The sequence below is a fragment of the Ursus arctos genome, chromosome X (genome assembly GCF_023065955.2).
Source record: "Ursus arctos isolate Adak ecotype North America chromosome X, UrsArc2.0, whole genome shotgun sequence".
NCBI lineage: Eukaryota > Metazoa > Chordata > Mammalia > Carnivora > Ursidae > Ursus > Ursus arctos.
Window position 1 is genome coordinate 10,072,243 of NC_079873.1, and position 13,075 is coordinate 10,085,317.

Genomic DNA, 13,075 nt, shown 5'->3' on the forward strand with positions numbered 1-13,075 from the left:
AATACCTGAGGGATGACTGTGGAATAGTTTCACCTGAAGGAGTTTCCCAGCGTCCAGACTGTTCTCCTTGCAAGCTAAGTTGGCCTGTCTGGTTTCGTACGTACTGGTACAAAGCATGAGACTCCTGCATCAGAGAGCTGGGCGTTATTACTCACGGGACAGCAGGCAGCCTGAGCCTCATGTCCACACCACTGCCCCGACCTCCCAGCCGCAGGCCGCAGCGCAGGGGTGCGGTGCAGGGGCGGGGCGGGGGGTCATGGTTTCTCCCACCCTGCGGCCGCCTTCCACAGCATGGAGAATACTGGAGGAAATGGAATTAGGCAAGAACGAATTCCTCTTTCCTTCTCAGTGATTTTTTTCCAGAGCCTATATATTTATTTTGCTGATGATGTTCCTCAATACACATTTGGAATTGTCTTTTTCAAGTAGAAAAAGCATGCGAGAGACTTTGTATCACCACCTTAAGGTCATGTGTCTTTTATGGCCCCAAACAGTATTACCAACTCAGAATTCCACTCCTGGGTATACGCTCAATAGAAAAGCACAGAAGCACTATTTGTAATAGTCACAGTGGGATCACTCAAGTATCCATAGTGTCCCTTGTGAGTAGAATGGAAAAATAAACCGTGGCGTATTCATCCAATGCAATACTATCAAGCAGCGAGCGCGAAGAAACCAACGCCGCCCACAGCCACACGGATGACTTTGAAAATACGGCATTGATCAAAGGAAACCAGAAAGTACATGCTGTGTGGCTCCACTTACGTAAGTTTCAAAAGGAGGCAGGATTAACCTATGCTGGAGAAGCTGGGGTTGTGTTTCCCTCTGAGGGGGCGCTAGGAGGAAGAACGAGAGGAGACATTGGGGGGCCTGGGCATTCTGTTTCTTGATGCTTCTTGGATGGACACGTTCCCTTTGTGAAAATCGTCAAGCAGGTACACTTAGGATTTATGCACAGCGTTTCTACATAGGGGTTAGACTTCAATGACAATTTACTTTAGAAAGTAAAAGTATTACCCCCCCCCCCAACACACACACACCGAGCCTCATCTATCTGTGCCAATGGACTTGGGACACCTCGAGTGAATTCACCTCTCAGTACCAGGCAGGCTGTAACTGAAATTCCGCAGACTCAGGTATAATCCGGCCACCAATGACTCTGACATTGGCAATGTCCCCTGGCGTGCCCTCCGGGATATCAATGGACTGGACTTCAAGCGGGTTGCGGGAGGTCAACGGCATTGGAATTTTGAGGGGGCTGAGGCCTGAGGAAATGTGCCTGCTGCTCAGAAAGCCTGGAACCCTCACCTTCCCCACATCTCGTGGTCTTCCTGGACACCCATAAAAGTTTCTACATCCCCCTTTCTTACCCCTGTCACTGTCCCTTTAAAAATCTTTTTCCTCATGGGTCCAAGCTGCAGACACACAGCTCTCCTGCCGAAGGTGAGGCACTGGGTGCTCCCATTCAGTTTCTGGATTCTTCTCAGAGTTCTAGCAGTGCCCTCTTGTGAGGGCTTACATGCCCGTGTGTGGCTGCCACCTGGCAAACAGTGGAGAGGGCTGTCTGCAGCATCTCCGGCTCCCGCTTTGCTCCATTTCTCCCCTCCGCCATGTCTTGTGAACTCATGCCTCTTTCTGGATACTTAGAACCTTCCAATTCAGTGACCCCTGAGATCTCGAAGAATCCAATCTTGCGGACCTTTCGTTCTTTCCCATTACCCTCCCCACCCCCGGCCCCGTCAACATTTACTTGTCCTCTGTCCCATTCTGCCGGTCTCTGACAAGTGAAAAGAGGCTATCCTTCCAAGATAACTCAGGTGTGGGAAATAAAGAGCTGCAGGTGTAACCTTTCTGATATTTGTTCTTTTAGAATAGCAGCTTCCAGTGCTTTAATACGAAGGAACGAGTAAGGAGGCAGTTTCAGTACCATCTATGATCAGAGATTCTCTTCAGACGGGGGCTGTGTTAGTGTTTGCTGGTAACAAGCAACAGAACCAGACCTCAGCCAACTTACAGCAAAGGGAAGTTATGGTAAGGAAACAGGAGTGTGCAGGTGCATGGGAAGACCAGCAATCCAGCCTTGGAAATGGGCTCCCAGCCGAGAGCAGAACTGTGGAAAGAAGCCATTGCTGATCAGCATGCCAACGTTACTGGAATGATCTCTCAACATACTAGTCTCCACATTACTCTGCTCAAAATTCACATTCCAGGGATGGGTATGCAATCAGCCCAGCTTGTTCCTGTGACTGCCCCCCCCCCCACCGCCTAGGGCAGATGGCGGCACCCAATTGGCTGTTCAGAAGGTGGGCTGAAACCTGGGTGGCTCAAACCCATCACCTGGACCCCATTACCTAAAAGCTGGTATCGAGTACATGTAATTGCCCCAGCCAGCCTACCAATTCAAGAGATTTACGTTTTTTCCCCAAAGATTTTATTTATTTATTTGAGAGAGACAGAGAATGAGCAGTGGGGAGGCACAGAGGGAGAGAGAAGCAGACTACCCGCTGAGCAGGGAGCCTGCCGAGAGGCTTGATCCCAGGACCCAGAAATCAGGACCCCAGCCCAAAGCAGAAGCTTAACCCACTAAGGCTACCCAGGCGCCCCCAAGAGCCTATTCAATAAATTAGATTTATAGTGTGTCTCACTTAGTCTTGTGATAGAAGCAATCCTAAAGCTATACCCTTTGGAAAATAAAGTCTCTAGTTTTACCATCACTTTGATGTTACTGGACCCTTGCAGGGGAAGGGTGTGTTCAGGTGAGAAGTGCAGGACGCATGTGGCTACTTAATGTTTACTACCTTCATATCAGCTGATGTGTGCTAGGGGTGCAACAACTACTTGTCGAATTAATTACTGCATTAAGTAAATCGCATTTTGGGCCAAAGTTTTGTCGACATTTCGCTGAGTAATGTCTTGAATGAAAGCAGAAAGCGTATGACGTACAGTTCAACAAACTTTGCTGCTGAAAAGCATTACTGGGGGTAGTTTCTTTCAATTCAGACCCTGCTGCCAGATTGTCAGCCAGGCCAGTGGTCATCCGGCAGCCAGCGGCGCAACAGGACGCGCCGCCGCTAGTCGCTCTGCGCAGACACCTTTCACCTAGCACGCATGCGCTAGGGCCTGGGACAGCGCTCTCTAGTCTGCGGGCTTGGATTGGTTGAGCCTTGGTGGTCCCGCCCCGCGTACCGGAAACTCTCTCCGGACGCGGGGGTCTCCCGGGATTGCCAGGCTTCTGCGCTTGTCGGTGAGCGACGCCCTGGGTTATTCGGTGTTTATGCGCCCCCCCGGTGCTCGGGAAAGCCCACCACGGCCCCGGGGGGGGGGGTGCCCTCGGTGCGTCCTGGGTCGGGTAGGTCCTATCGTGCCCTCGCCCCTCGTCTCCACCTGAAGTCGCTGGGGTGGGCAGATCTCTCGGGACCGCCGCCGCTTCTGTGCTGGGTGCCAGGCTGGCCCACTGGGACGGCTTGCGCCTGGCTTCACTTGTCGCCCCGCCCCACCCTCCGGAACCCGAACCCGGGCCAGAGCGGGCCCTTGGGCTGATCCCTTCCACTCCCTGCACCCGTGCTAGGGATCATCCTAACATGAAAGGGTACTAGCGCAGTGTTGAGGGGTTGTTCAGAAACTGCGGCGCCCCAACATTTGGCATCAGTTCTCTCCATAGAGGAAGGCCTCTCTCTTTGATCTCCCCTCTCCCCGGGGTTTAAGCCAGATGTGGGCAGATGTGTGCAACTTGCCCATATTAGTTAATACTTACAAGCTTCTATATGCATTCAGTCAACAAAGGCCATGCTCTTGCCTGCCCCGAATAAACTCTTTTTGATATGTATCCAGAAGCTAGGGGTATAGGTGTGTATGTAAGCATTACCCATATTAGCATATGCTCTAGAACCGTGTTGTCCAATAGGTAGCCACTAGCTATGTAGGCTAATGAACACTTGAAATGTTCCTAGTCCTAACTGAGATGTGTGGTAGTGTCAAACAGCGAATTTTGGAGAATTAGTATGAAAAAAAGAATGTAAAATATCACTAATTTGTTTTTATCGATTTCATGTTGAAATGGCAGTATTTTGGATACACCGGTTAGGTAAAATGTCATTAATTTTACCTGTTTATTTTTTAACGTGGTTACTAGAAAATTTTAAATTGTATCTGCGGCTTACGTTATATTTCTGTTGGATAGCTTTGCTCTAGAAAGGGGTCGGCAAACTAGGGCCTGCAGCCAAATCCAGCCTCCTTGTCTTTGAAAAAAAGATTCATTGGAGCAAAGCTATGCTCATTGTTTTATGCATTGTCTATGGCTGCTGTTCCTGCTACAAGAGCAGCAGAGCTGAGCAGTCCATAGAGAGACCGGGTGGCCTGCGCAGCTGAAAATATTTACTATCTGGCCTTTTACAGAGAAAGTCAGCCGCCCCTTGTTCTAGAACAGCGCCTGGAATGGTAGATATGTGTCATGTAAATCTTTTAATTCTAGTCCTGTGTAATTGTCAGGCGGGCTTACTGTGTGACGGGCATGGTTCTAAGGAGTTTATAAGGACTATCTCATTTCCCGTGTTAATCCTAGATGTGGAATTTCCCCGATGTAGAAGAGGAAATTGAGGCCCAGAATGGGCAAGAAACTTACCTAACATGCTCAGCACCCCTCACCTCTATGAACTATACCTTCTTGACCCTCCTTATCCCCAAGTGCTTGACTCCTGGAGTCTGCTTGATGAGCCCACAGTGGGCACCATGCTGCTGCTGCTGCTTTTTTTTTTTTTTTTTTTCGTTTAAACGACTTTTTGAACTTGAACTGAGATGACGTTGGCTCCTGTGGAAGAAGCTGAGGGGCCCTGGGCTTAGGTGCCATGGGTACAAGCAAGCTGGTCTGTAGTGAAAGGAGCGAAGCGCAAGAGCAGAGAGGAGAGGGAGCGCTCTGGATGCGCTTTTCTCATTCAACAAAAACACATTTGTTGACGAGTGGGAGGCCCTGGCCAGGTGCTTGTCTCAGTGAGTGAAACAGACATCATTCCTTTATGGTCTTGGGATGGCAGACGATAAAAAAAAATGTTTAATGGGAGACACGCCATGAAGAAAAACACTGCAAATATTTGATGTTTTTTTAACAGGTTTCCTCATCCGTAAGTTGGAGACAAGCCATATACCTGACTCGGGGTCATCGTGAGGATGGAGAGGACGTGAATGTGTGTGGCGCGTGGAGTTCAGTAAGTGTACATCGCCTGCTGCTGTGACGAGGTAAGAGAGGTAACGAGTGCGGGGAATTGGGTGCGTTGTGACACCTAAAACATTGCAACCACCAGTTCTAGTTGTACGGAAGGTTCTCCGGTGAGCAGCGCAGAGCAGGTGTTTTTAATATTTCCTAATGGGGCTCATCTGGCAAAATCCGAAAGCAGTCTAGGAGCAGGTCCGGGGCTGTCTTTGGGCTGACGGCAGCGTAACTGAGCCGGGCCTGCGGTGGGAAGGCCTCGTGCCCGCGTGTACAGGGCAGTGGTGGCGGCTCCGGCTTAAATCAGGGTCACTTGGACAGCTGGGAAAATGCCCAGGCCTCCCCTCAGGGATTCTGATCCCTTCTGTCTGGGACGAGGCCCTGGCGTTGTTTTTGGTTTTGCTGTTTAATTTCTCCATCCGATTCAGGTTTATAGTCTGGACTGACAACCACTCCTGGTGAGAATTAGGCTTGGCTCAGGGAGCTGCTGGCACAAAGGCCCAGAGCTGTGAGATGGGCAGTGCCTGTCGGTGGGTCAGCGAGCTCGCGGAGGAGGCTGCAAGCGGGCTTTTATCACCTGGCCAAGGACTTCGGGGCTCTGTCCTGAGAGCAGAGGGGAACCTCCGAAGGGCTTTAAGTGGGAAAATGAGGGCATGTCGTGGTGAGGTCTGTGGTAGAGGGTGATCCCTCTATCGAAGTACCGTGAGTCAGAACGGACGCAGTGAAGACGCGGTTAGAACCTGCCAGATGGTAGGAAGCCCAGATTCGGTGCCCGTATTCCTCCTGTGAGTGTCCTCTCGTGGCCGGGTCTGTCCTTTGGAGACACCCTGTGTCTGAGTGGCCAGTTTCTTGTCCGTATTCCTTCCACTGGGCCGTCCGCTCCCTCAAGGCGGAGAGGCTGTGTTTAGGCTCAGCATCTGATAAGTCCTAGATACATAGTCAGTGTTTATTGAATGAACTCTGTAGAGCTGTGCGCCATCAGCTGTAAACACCGCTTCCTTTGTCTTCTTATGGCAGCGCTCAAAATTTTCTATCTCAGTTGCTTTCAGAGTATACCCTCCTAGGGCAATAAATGCTTTATATCCACGTCACCGTCCCGGGGGGACAGGGGGAACAGAAAGTTTGACAGGATTTAGATGCTGTTAAACATATGGAGGAGGATGTAAAACAGTATGGCGGTTCCTCAAAAAATTGCAGATAGAATTACCGTATGATCCAGCAATTCCCACTTCTGGATATTTACCCACAAGCATTGAAAGCAGGGTCCCGAAGAGATGTTTGTACACCCATGTTCATAGCAGCATTATTCACAATGGCCAAAAGGTGGAAGCAACCCGAGTGTTTATGATGAATGGATGAGGAACACGTGGTCTGTACACACAACGGAATGTTAGTAATCCAGGACACCTGCTGCGACACAGGTGAACTTTGAGGACGTTATGCTGAGCGAAATAAGCCAGACACAAAAGGCCAAATGCTGTATGATTCCACTTAGGTGCAGCATGTAGTCAGATTCGTCGAGACAGAAAGTAGAATGATGGTTGCCAGGGGCCGCGGGGGAGAAGGGAACGGGGAGCTGTTGTTTCATGCGGGCACAGTTTGGTCTGCAAGAGGAAAAGGGTTCTGGGAGTGGGTTGCACAACAGCGTGAGTGTATTTACCACTACTGAACCGTACGCTTAAAAATGGTTAAGTTGGTAAGTCTACGGTATGTGTATTTCACCACAATTAGAAATGAAAAGTATGGAGGAGAGGTAAATAAAAGGACATATAAAATAAAGAGCAGGGGCGCCTGGGTGGCACAGCGGTTAGGCGTCTGCCTTCGGCTCAGGGCGTGATCCCGGCGTTATGGGATCGAGCCCCACATCAGGCTCCTCTGCTATGAGCCTGCTTCTTCCTCTCCCACTGCCCCTGCTTGTGTTCCCTCTCTCGCTGGCTGTCTCTCTCTCTCTGTCAAATAAATAAATAAAATCTTTAAAAATAAATAAATAAATAAAATAAAATAAAGAGCAGAGTGCTTATGTGTGACTACATTAACGTCTGTAGATTCACAGAAGTGAACAAAAAGTTTTTCTGGTAGGACTGACTGCTGTTCTCATTGCACCGAAGCCCCAAAGCTATAGTCAAATTCCCCTTCAGAATCTCCTTGAGACCCAGCATTTGTTGAGAAATCTTATTAACCACCTTGCCAACATCTGGCACACTTCAATCCTGATTTCTTCAGTAGTGATGCCTCTAGAATGAATATGGAATGCAGGCAAGATGACTATTTCTTCTTTGTTAGGAAACTTCCCAACAAGTTGGGGAGAGTTCCAGTGTGTTAAGCAGCTTGAAACCTTATCACCGTGAAACCTTATCACTTGGCTGCGTGACTTCCACCAGATCCCAGGATGTCAGGCAGACAATTCTAAGAGAAAAGTTCAGCAATGGAGGCTGTGTATTTTTAATTTTCCTGTGTTTTACCTTGCTTGTTCTTTGTTTACTGAGCCTTTGATCCTTAGGAAGACCTCCTTCACTGTTTGCAGTCTGGAATTGTAAAAAAGGTAAAACAATGATCTTGAAGTACTGATTCTTGATCATGAGAAAAATAGCCAGTTAAGATCCTGGCTCACTGGGTGACTGACTGCCCAGGTTGTCTACATGCCAGCTCCCACCCCAGCTCCCTCTGGTGGCAAAAATGCCAGACTCACAGTCTGGGTCATCCTTGAGCTGGCCCAGCAGGGGAACACCCATAGGAACCTCACAGTTGTGACTGAGGGTACTTAACTCTTCCTGTTGGAGGGGAAATTCAGCTGGTTTAGACTCAGCAATAGACTTCTTCTTCTTCTTCTTCTTTTTTTTTTTTAAAGATTTTGTTTATTTGAGAGAGAGAGAGCAGGAACAAGGGGAGGAGGGAGAAGCAGGCTCCCCACTGAGCCAGGAGCTCAATGTGGGGCTTGATCCCAGGACCCTGGGATCATGACATGAGCCGAAGGCAGACGCTTAATTGACTGAGCCACCCAGGTGCCCTTCAGCAATAGACTTCTTAGGAAATCGTGAATGCTAATCTACAGGCAAGGCCACAGGTCACATAGCACCTTTATGATATTCTGATTCCAGAGGGAAGGAAGAAGACTGATCCATTTACCGTGCCATTTTGCAACAGGCAAACATTGTAAATATGTGGAATTTGTCATGAAACGATACTGGACGAATCACTTTTCTGGTTAGGAAAATCATACATACTCATCATACAAAATACGAGAAGGAATAAAAGAACAAACAAAAATCATCTAAAATCTTGCCATTCAGAAAACGTCACGGTCTAAAATTTTGTATATTTGTTTTTGACCTTTTCTCTTCACATGTGATTCTTAAGCAAAATTTGGATCGGACTCTATATGCTGTTCTTAAGTAACAACTTTATTCAGCTCTAATTTATACACCGTATAGTTCACCTCCTCAAAGTGCACACTTCAGTGATTTTTAGTATATTTGCAGCTGTGCAGTTCATCCCCACAGTCAACTTTAGAGAAGATTGTTCGCTTTCCCCAAGAAAAACTCTGCACCCGCTGGCAGCCACCTTCCTTTCATTCCACCCCACTGGCTCCCCCCATCCCTCCGCCCCAGCCCTGGTCAACCACCAGTCTATTTTCTGTCTCTAGAGATTTGCCTATTCTGGACATTTCATATAAACGGAATCATACAATATGGGGTCTTCTGTGTTTTTAACTTAGCGTAGTGTTTTCAAGGCTCACGCATGTTGTAGTATATATCAGAATTTCATGGTTTGTTGTTTTTTTTTTTTATGCCAAATACCATTCCATTGTATGGATGGGCTACGTGTTGTTTATCCAACAGTTGACAGGCATTTGGGTTGTTTCCACTTTCTGGCTATTAAGAATAATGCTGCTGTGAACATTTGTGTGCAAGTTTAACCATTTGGGACCTTACAGTTTCTTCAGAGTTGGAAGAGAATTCTCTTACATGTACAGCTTCCACATCTCTCATTTCCCTAAAATAAATCTACAGAAGTAGAATCACTGACTAAAAGGACATTGCATTTTATAGAACTTGTCGATGGTCTCTAAGAAGACTGCATCGATCCTCTCTGTGCTCGCTTCGATGTATTAGACTATGTGCTTAGTAATGGGCATTGTTTTTAAAGATTTTATTTTTATTTATTTAGAGAGCATGTGAGCAGGGGGAGGGTCAGAGGGGGAAGGAGAGGGAGAGAATCTCCAGCAGACTCACTGCTGAGTGCAGAGCCTGACACGGGGCTCGATCCCACAACCCCGAGATCATGACCTGAGCTGAAACCAGGAGTCAGACGCCCAACCAGCTGAGCCACTCAGGCACCCCAGTGATGGGCATTCAATATCAAGTGCTATGAAACGGAAGCCCATGAGTTTTTGAAAAGACAGGGTCCCTGGTGTCAAGATGCCTAAGTCCATATTTAGACCAGATGGGCAGGTGTAGATCCAGGGGGATTAGATAGCAAGGTTGTATACATTATGTGGAGAGAAAAATAGACTGGTTAGATAAAGTAAACATTTACCTGCCCAGGATGAGAGTCACACAGATACAATCATCAAGCAACTTTTTGTACCTCAAAGTTAAACGAAAAAGGTAATGGAAGCAAACTGGCCTAGGGACTAGCCGGTCCAAAGTCATAAATTGTCCGGATCGCTTGGTCTGAACCCTTACCCTGCTTTCCAGAAGACTTGGATGTCGGCACAGTGCCCGTTGACTCTTGGGGCCCATCAGATCCGGTTCTGGCTGCCTTGCAGCCTATACTATCTTGCGATTTCTTCAGATTCCTTGGGACATCTAAACGGCATCCCCTTATTACCCTGTTTCTCATTCTGTTATTCAGAAAAGTACCACTTAAGATGATAAAATCTGCAAGTAGTTCAACTATATAGTAGGATATGGGGGGAAACAGCCCAGCCTTGCTCAGACTTACCCTGTCGATGCTGACACTGACATGATTTCGTGCCCAACATGACCCAAAGCAATTGACCGATCTGGATCCGGAAAGATCATTGATTTGTAAAATTTGAGATGGAAAAAGTTCTAGAGCTCTTCCAGCGAGCTGCTCTTAAGCAACCGTTAATGCGGAAGTTGGCTGCAGTGCTGCCCTTTTTTTTTTTTTTTTTCCAACAACCCGGACTCAGCCTTTTGAAACTGAACCACACCACACTGCAGATTCCATTTGCTAACCGGCCACGCCCACTTCTGTTACATAACTTTCAGAAAGGCCGCGTAGGTAACTGGCAGCGCTCTGCTGCTATCAGGAAGCTGCGACTGGCAGGCGCAAGCTTAAAAAAAAAATACAAAAAACCCAGAAACCTCTTTTCTCTTTTCTTTGCAGCTGTAAAGATGTCTGACAAGAAGCAGATAGCTGCCAGAGCCTCCCTTATTGAGCAACTGATGTCCAAAAGGCATTTTGAGGATCTTGGCAAGCACCTCACTGAGCTGGAGACTCTTCATGTGACCAAAGAGCATCTCCAGGAGACCGCTGTGGTCAGGGCGGTGTACAGAGTCCTCAAACACTGCCCTGCGGGGGCGCTGAAAAAGAAAGCCAAGCGTTTGCTGTCAGGGTGGAAAGCTCTTTATAAGGATCTCCACTTCACACCAAGGGACAGCCCTGGATCATGCCCTGCGGGTAGAAAGGACGAAAACGCAAGACTTTCTCGTGACCCGGCTCAGGGTGAGGTATCAGGCGGCAGCAGTTCTAATTCATCATCCCCCGAGGTGGCAGGAGCCGCTGAAACGCTCGGGCCTGAAAATAGCACGAGTCAGGTGGAGCCCAGGGGGGAGCATTTCAGGGGTGGTGACCCAAGATCCAGCGACCAGAGATCCCGTGAGTCGCTGGACCCCACAGTGCCTGTGAGAGCTAAATGCACGGAGCTTCTTTATGAAGCTTTAACGAGTCCTTGCACAGATTCGCCCAAGGCTGATTTGTGGCAAACCTTGGCAAGAGAAATTGAAGAGCACATTTTTACCCTCCATTCGAAGAACCTCAAAAAGTACAAAACTTGTGTTAGAAGCAAAGTTGCCAATCTGAAGAACCCCCAGAATTCTCACTTGCAACAGAACCTGCTCTCTGGGACCACGTCTCCGAGAGAATTTGCCGAAATGACGGTGATGGAAATGGCAAGCAAGGAACTGAAGCAGTTGAGAGCCTCCTACACGGAATCTTGCATACAGGAGCGCCACCTTCCCCAAGCCACTGAGGGCACGCAGACCAAGAAAATAAAATGCAGACGCTGTGAGAAGTTCAATTGCAAGGTCACCGTAATCGCCAGAGGAACACTGTTCCTGCCGGGTTGGGTGCGGAGTTCAAATGCAGACGGAGAGATGATGACCTATGTGATCTGTAACGAATGCGGGGAGCAGTGGTACCATAGCAAGTGGGTGTGCCTGTGACCCTAAATAAATGTTCTCCTAACCAAGACCCGAGTGATACTGGTTTTTTGGTGCCCCCTTTTATGCTTGGTTTTAAAATCTTACATGCACTGTATTCTTTTTTATATAAAATAAAAAAGATTTGATTTTATGTTTGAGAGAGAGAGAGTGCACAAGCAGGAGGTGGGGAGAGGGAGAAGCAGGCTCCCCACTGAGCAGGGAGCCCAATGCGATGCAGGGCTCGATCCCAGGACCCTGGCATCATGACCTGAGCCAAAGGCAGACGCTTAACCCACCAAGCCACCCAGGCGCCCGCCGCCCCCCCCCCCCCCCCCCCGTATTCTTAAAACAATCCTAAGAGGAAGGAAGGAAAGTTGTTCGTTGAAGTTTGCACCACGATCACTAAAAGTTGACTGTTTGGGGAGAGAGTGGATGACTGTTCTGTGCTTCGTGGCCACTGCGTCCCTTGCTGTACTCAGAGTGCGGTTGAGAGCAGCTCTGCAGGCCCCAGAGCCTGTGAGAAATGCAGAGTCTCAGGCCTCATGCTGCTGAGTCCCCGGGGGAATCCTGTTCGAGGCAGTTGGGGAAGTGCTGCTTTCTCAGTAGGCCTGCAGTCCTTAGCAGTGGCTGCATATGAGAACCATCTGGGCAGCTTTGACAACCCACCGATGCCCGGGGTCGCGGGGGGGGGGGGGGACTCCCCAGAACAATAGAATCTGAATGTATGGGATGCAGCCCAGGCTTCTTTAATTCCTCAAGTTATTTTGAGATGCAGTCAGAGTTGAGAACTCACACACAGGCTCGCACTTGATTGTCTCACAGCTCTAAGAAAAGAATGTCACTGTACTCTTTACACCTGAGGAAACAGGTCCCCAGAGGCGCTGTGACTTGGCCGAGCCCTACAACCTTAGCTAGCCCCGCTGGAACTGCTCGCACACTGTCTTCCTCCAAATTCACCATCCAAGACCGCCTCAACGTTGACTTCTGAGAAACGTATTCCTGGCGATGTGCGACGAGATGAATCGTGTCTTTAGGCTCTAACACTGGATAACTGGGGCTTTGTTACTTTCCCCTCTCTTTTATCCCTTGTCTCTCCCTTGAACCATGGAAGTTATCCTCTGATCCCACAGCTAGAATTTTGTTTTGAGTCCTTTTGCCTAGTCAGAGGAGTTGCGTGTTTGTTTTTTAGTTTTTCTGCACAAGTTCTCCAGAGTATATAAACTGTTTATGAAATTTGGTTTCTGATGTTAAGGAGTCTTCATGTTCTCAAGGGCTTGTGAGTTTAGATCCAGAGGGGAGGAAAAAAGCTCTCCTAGGCTCTGTAGCTGGGACCATGCAAGTTGGACGGACAAAAGACAGACTAACAAGAGAAAAACTGTTCATTAACACGTGGGGCGTGATACACGCAGGAGGAACTCAGTGAGTGGTTAGAACTTGGGCTGGTGTAATAGCATCTTAACAAAGAACGATACATTTGTAGAGA

At 48.4% G+C, this 13,075-nt stretch overlaps 1 protein-coding gene across 2 annotated transcripts; it reads left to right on the plus strand.

Annotated features, from left to right (window-relative positions):
• The first annotated feature begins 3,137 nt into the window (after positions 1-3,137).
• On the plus strand, positions 3,138-11,639 carry TCEANC (transcription elongation factor A N-terminal and central domain containing). 2 transcript variants are annotated; one of them, XM_026478129.4, is made up of 3 exons: positions 3,138-3,244; positions 5,106-5,232; positions 10,556-11,639. In XM_026478129.4, the coding sequence occupies exon 3, from the start codon at positions 10,564-10,566 to the stop codon at positions 11,611-11,613; it is 1,050 nt and encodes a 349-aa protein (XP_026333914.2). In that variant the 5' UTR covers positions 3,138-3,244; positions 5,106-5,232; positions 10,556-10,563; the 3' UTR covers positions 11,614-11,639. The 2 variants fall into 2 exon arrangements, with proteins under 2 accessions (XP_026333914.2, XP_026333915.2); XM_026478130.4 differs by having other exon boundaries at positions 3,200-3,349.
• The last annotated feature ends 1,436 nt before the right edge of the window (positions 11,640-13,075 follow it).

What these genes read in the sequence shown, in the direction of transcription:
- TCEANC (XM_026478129.4), top strand. Translation starts at nt 10,564, where the DNA reads ATGTCTGACAAGAAGCAGATAGCTGCCAGAGCCTCCCTTATTGAGCAA.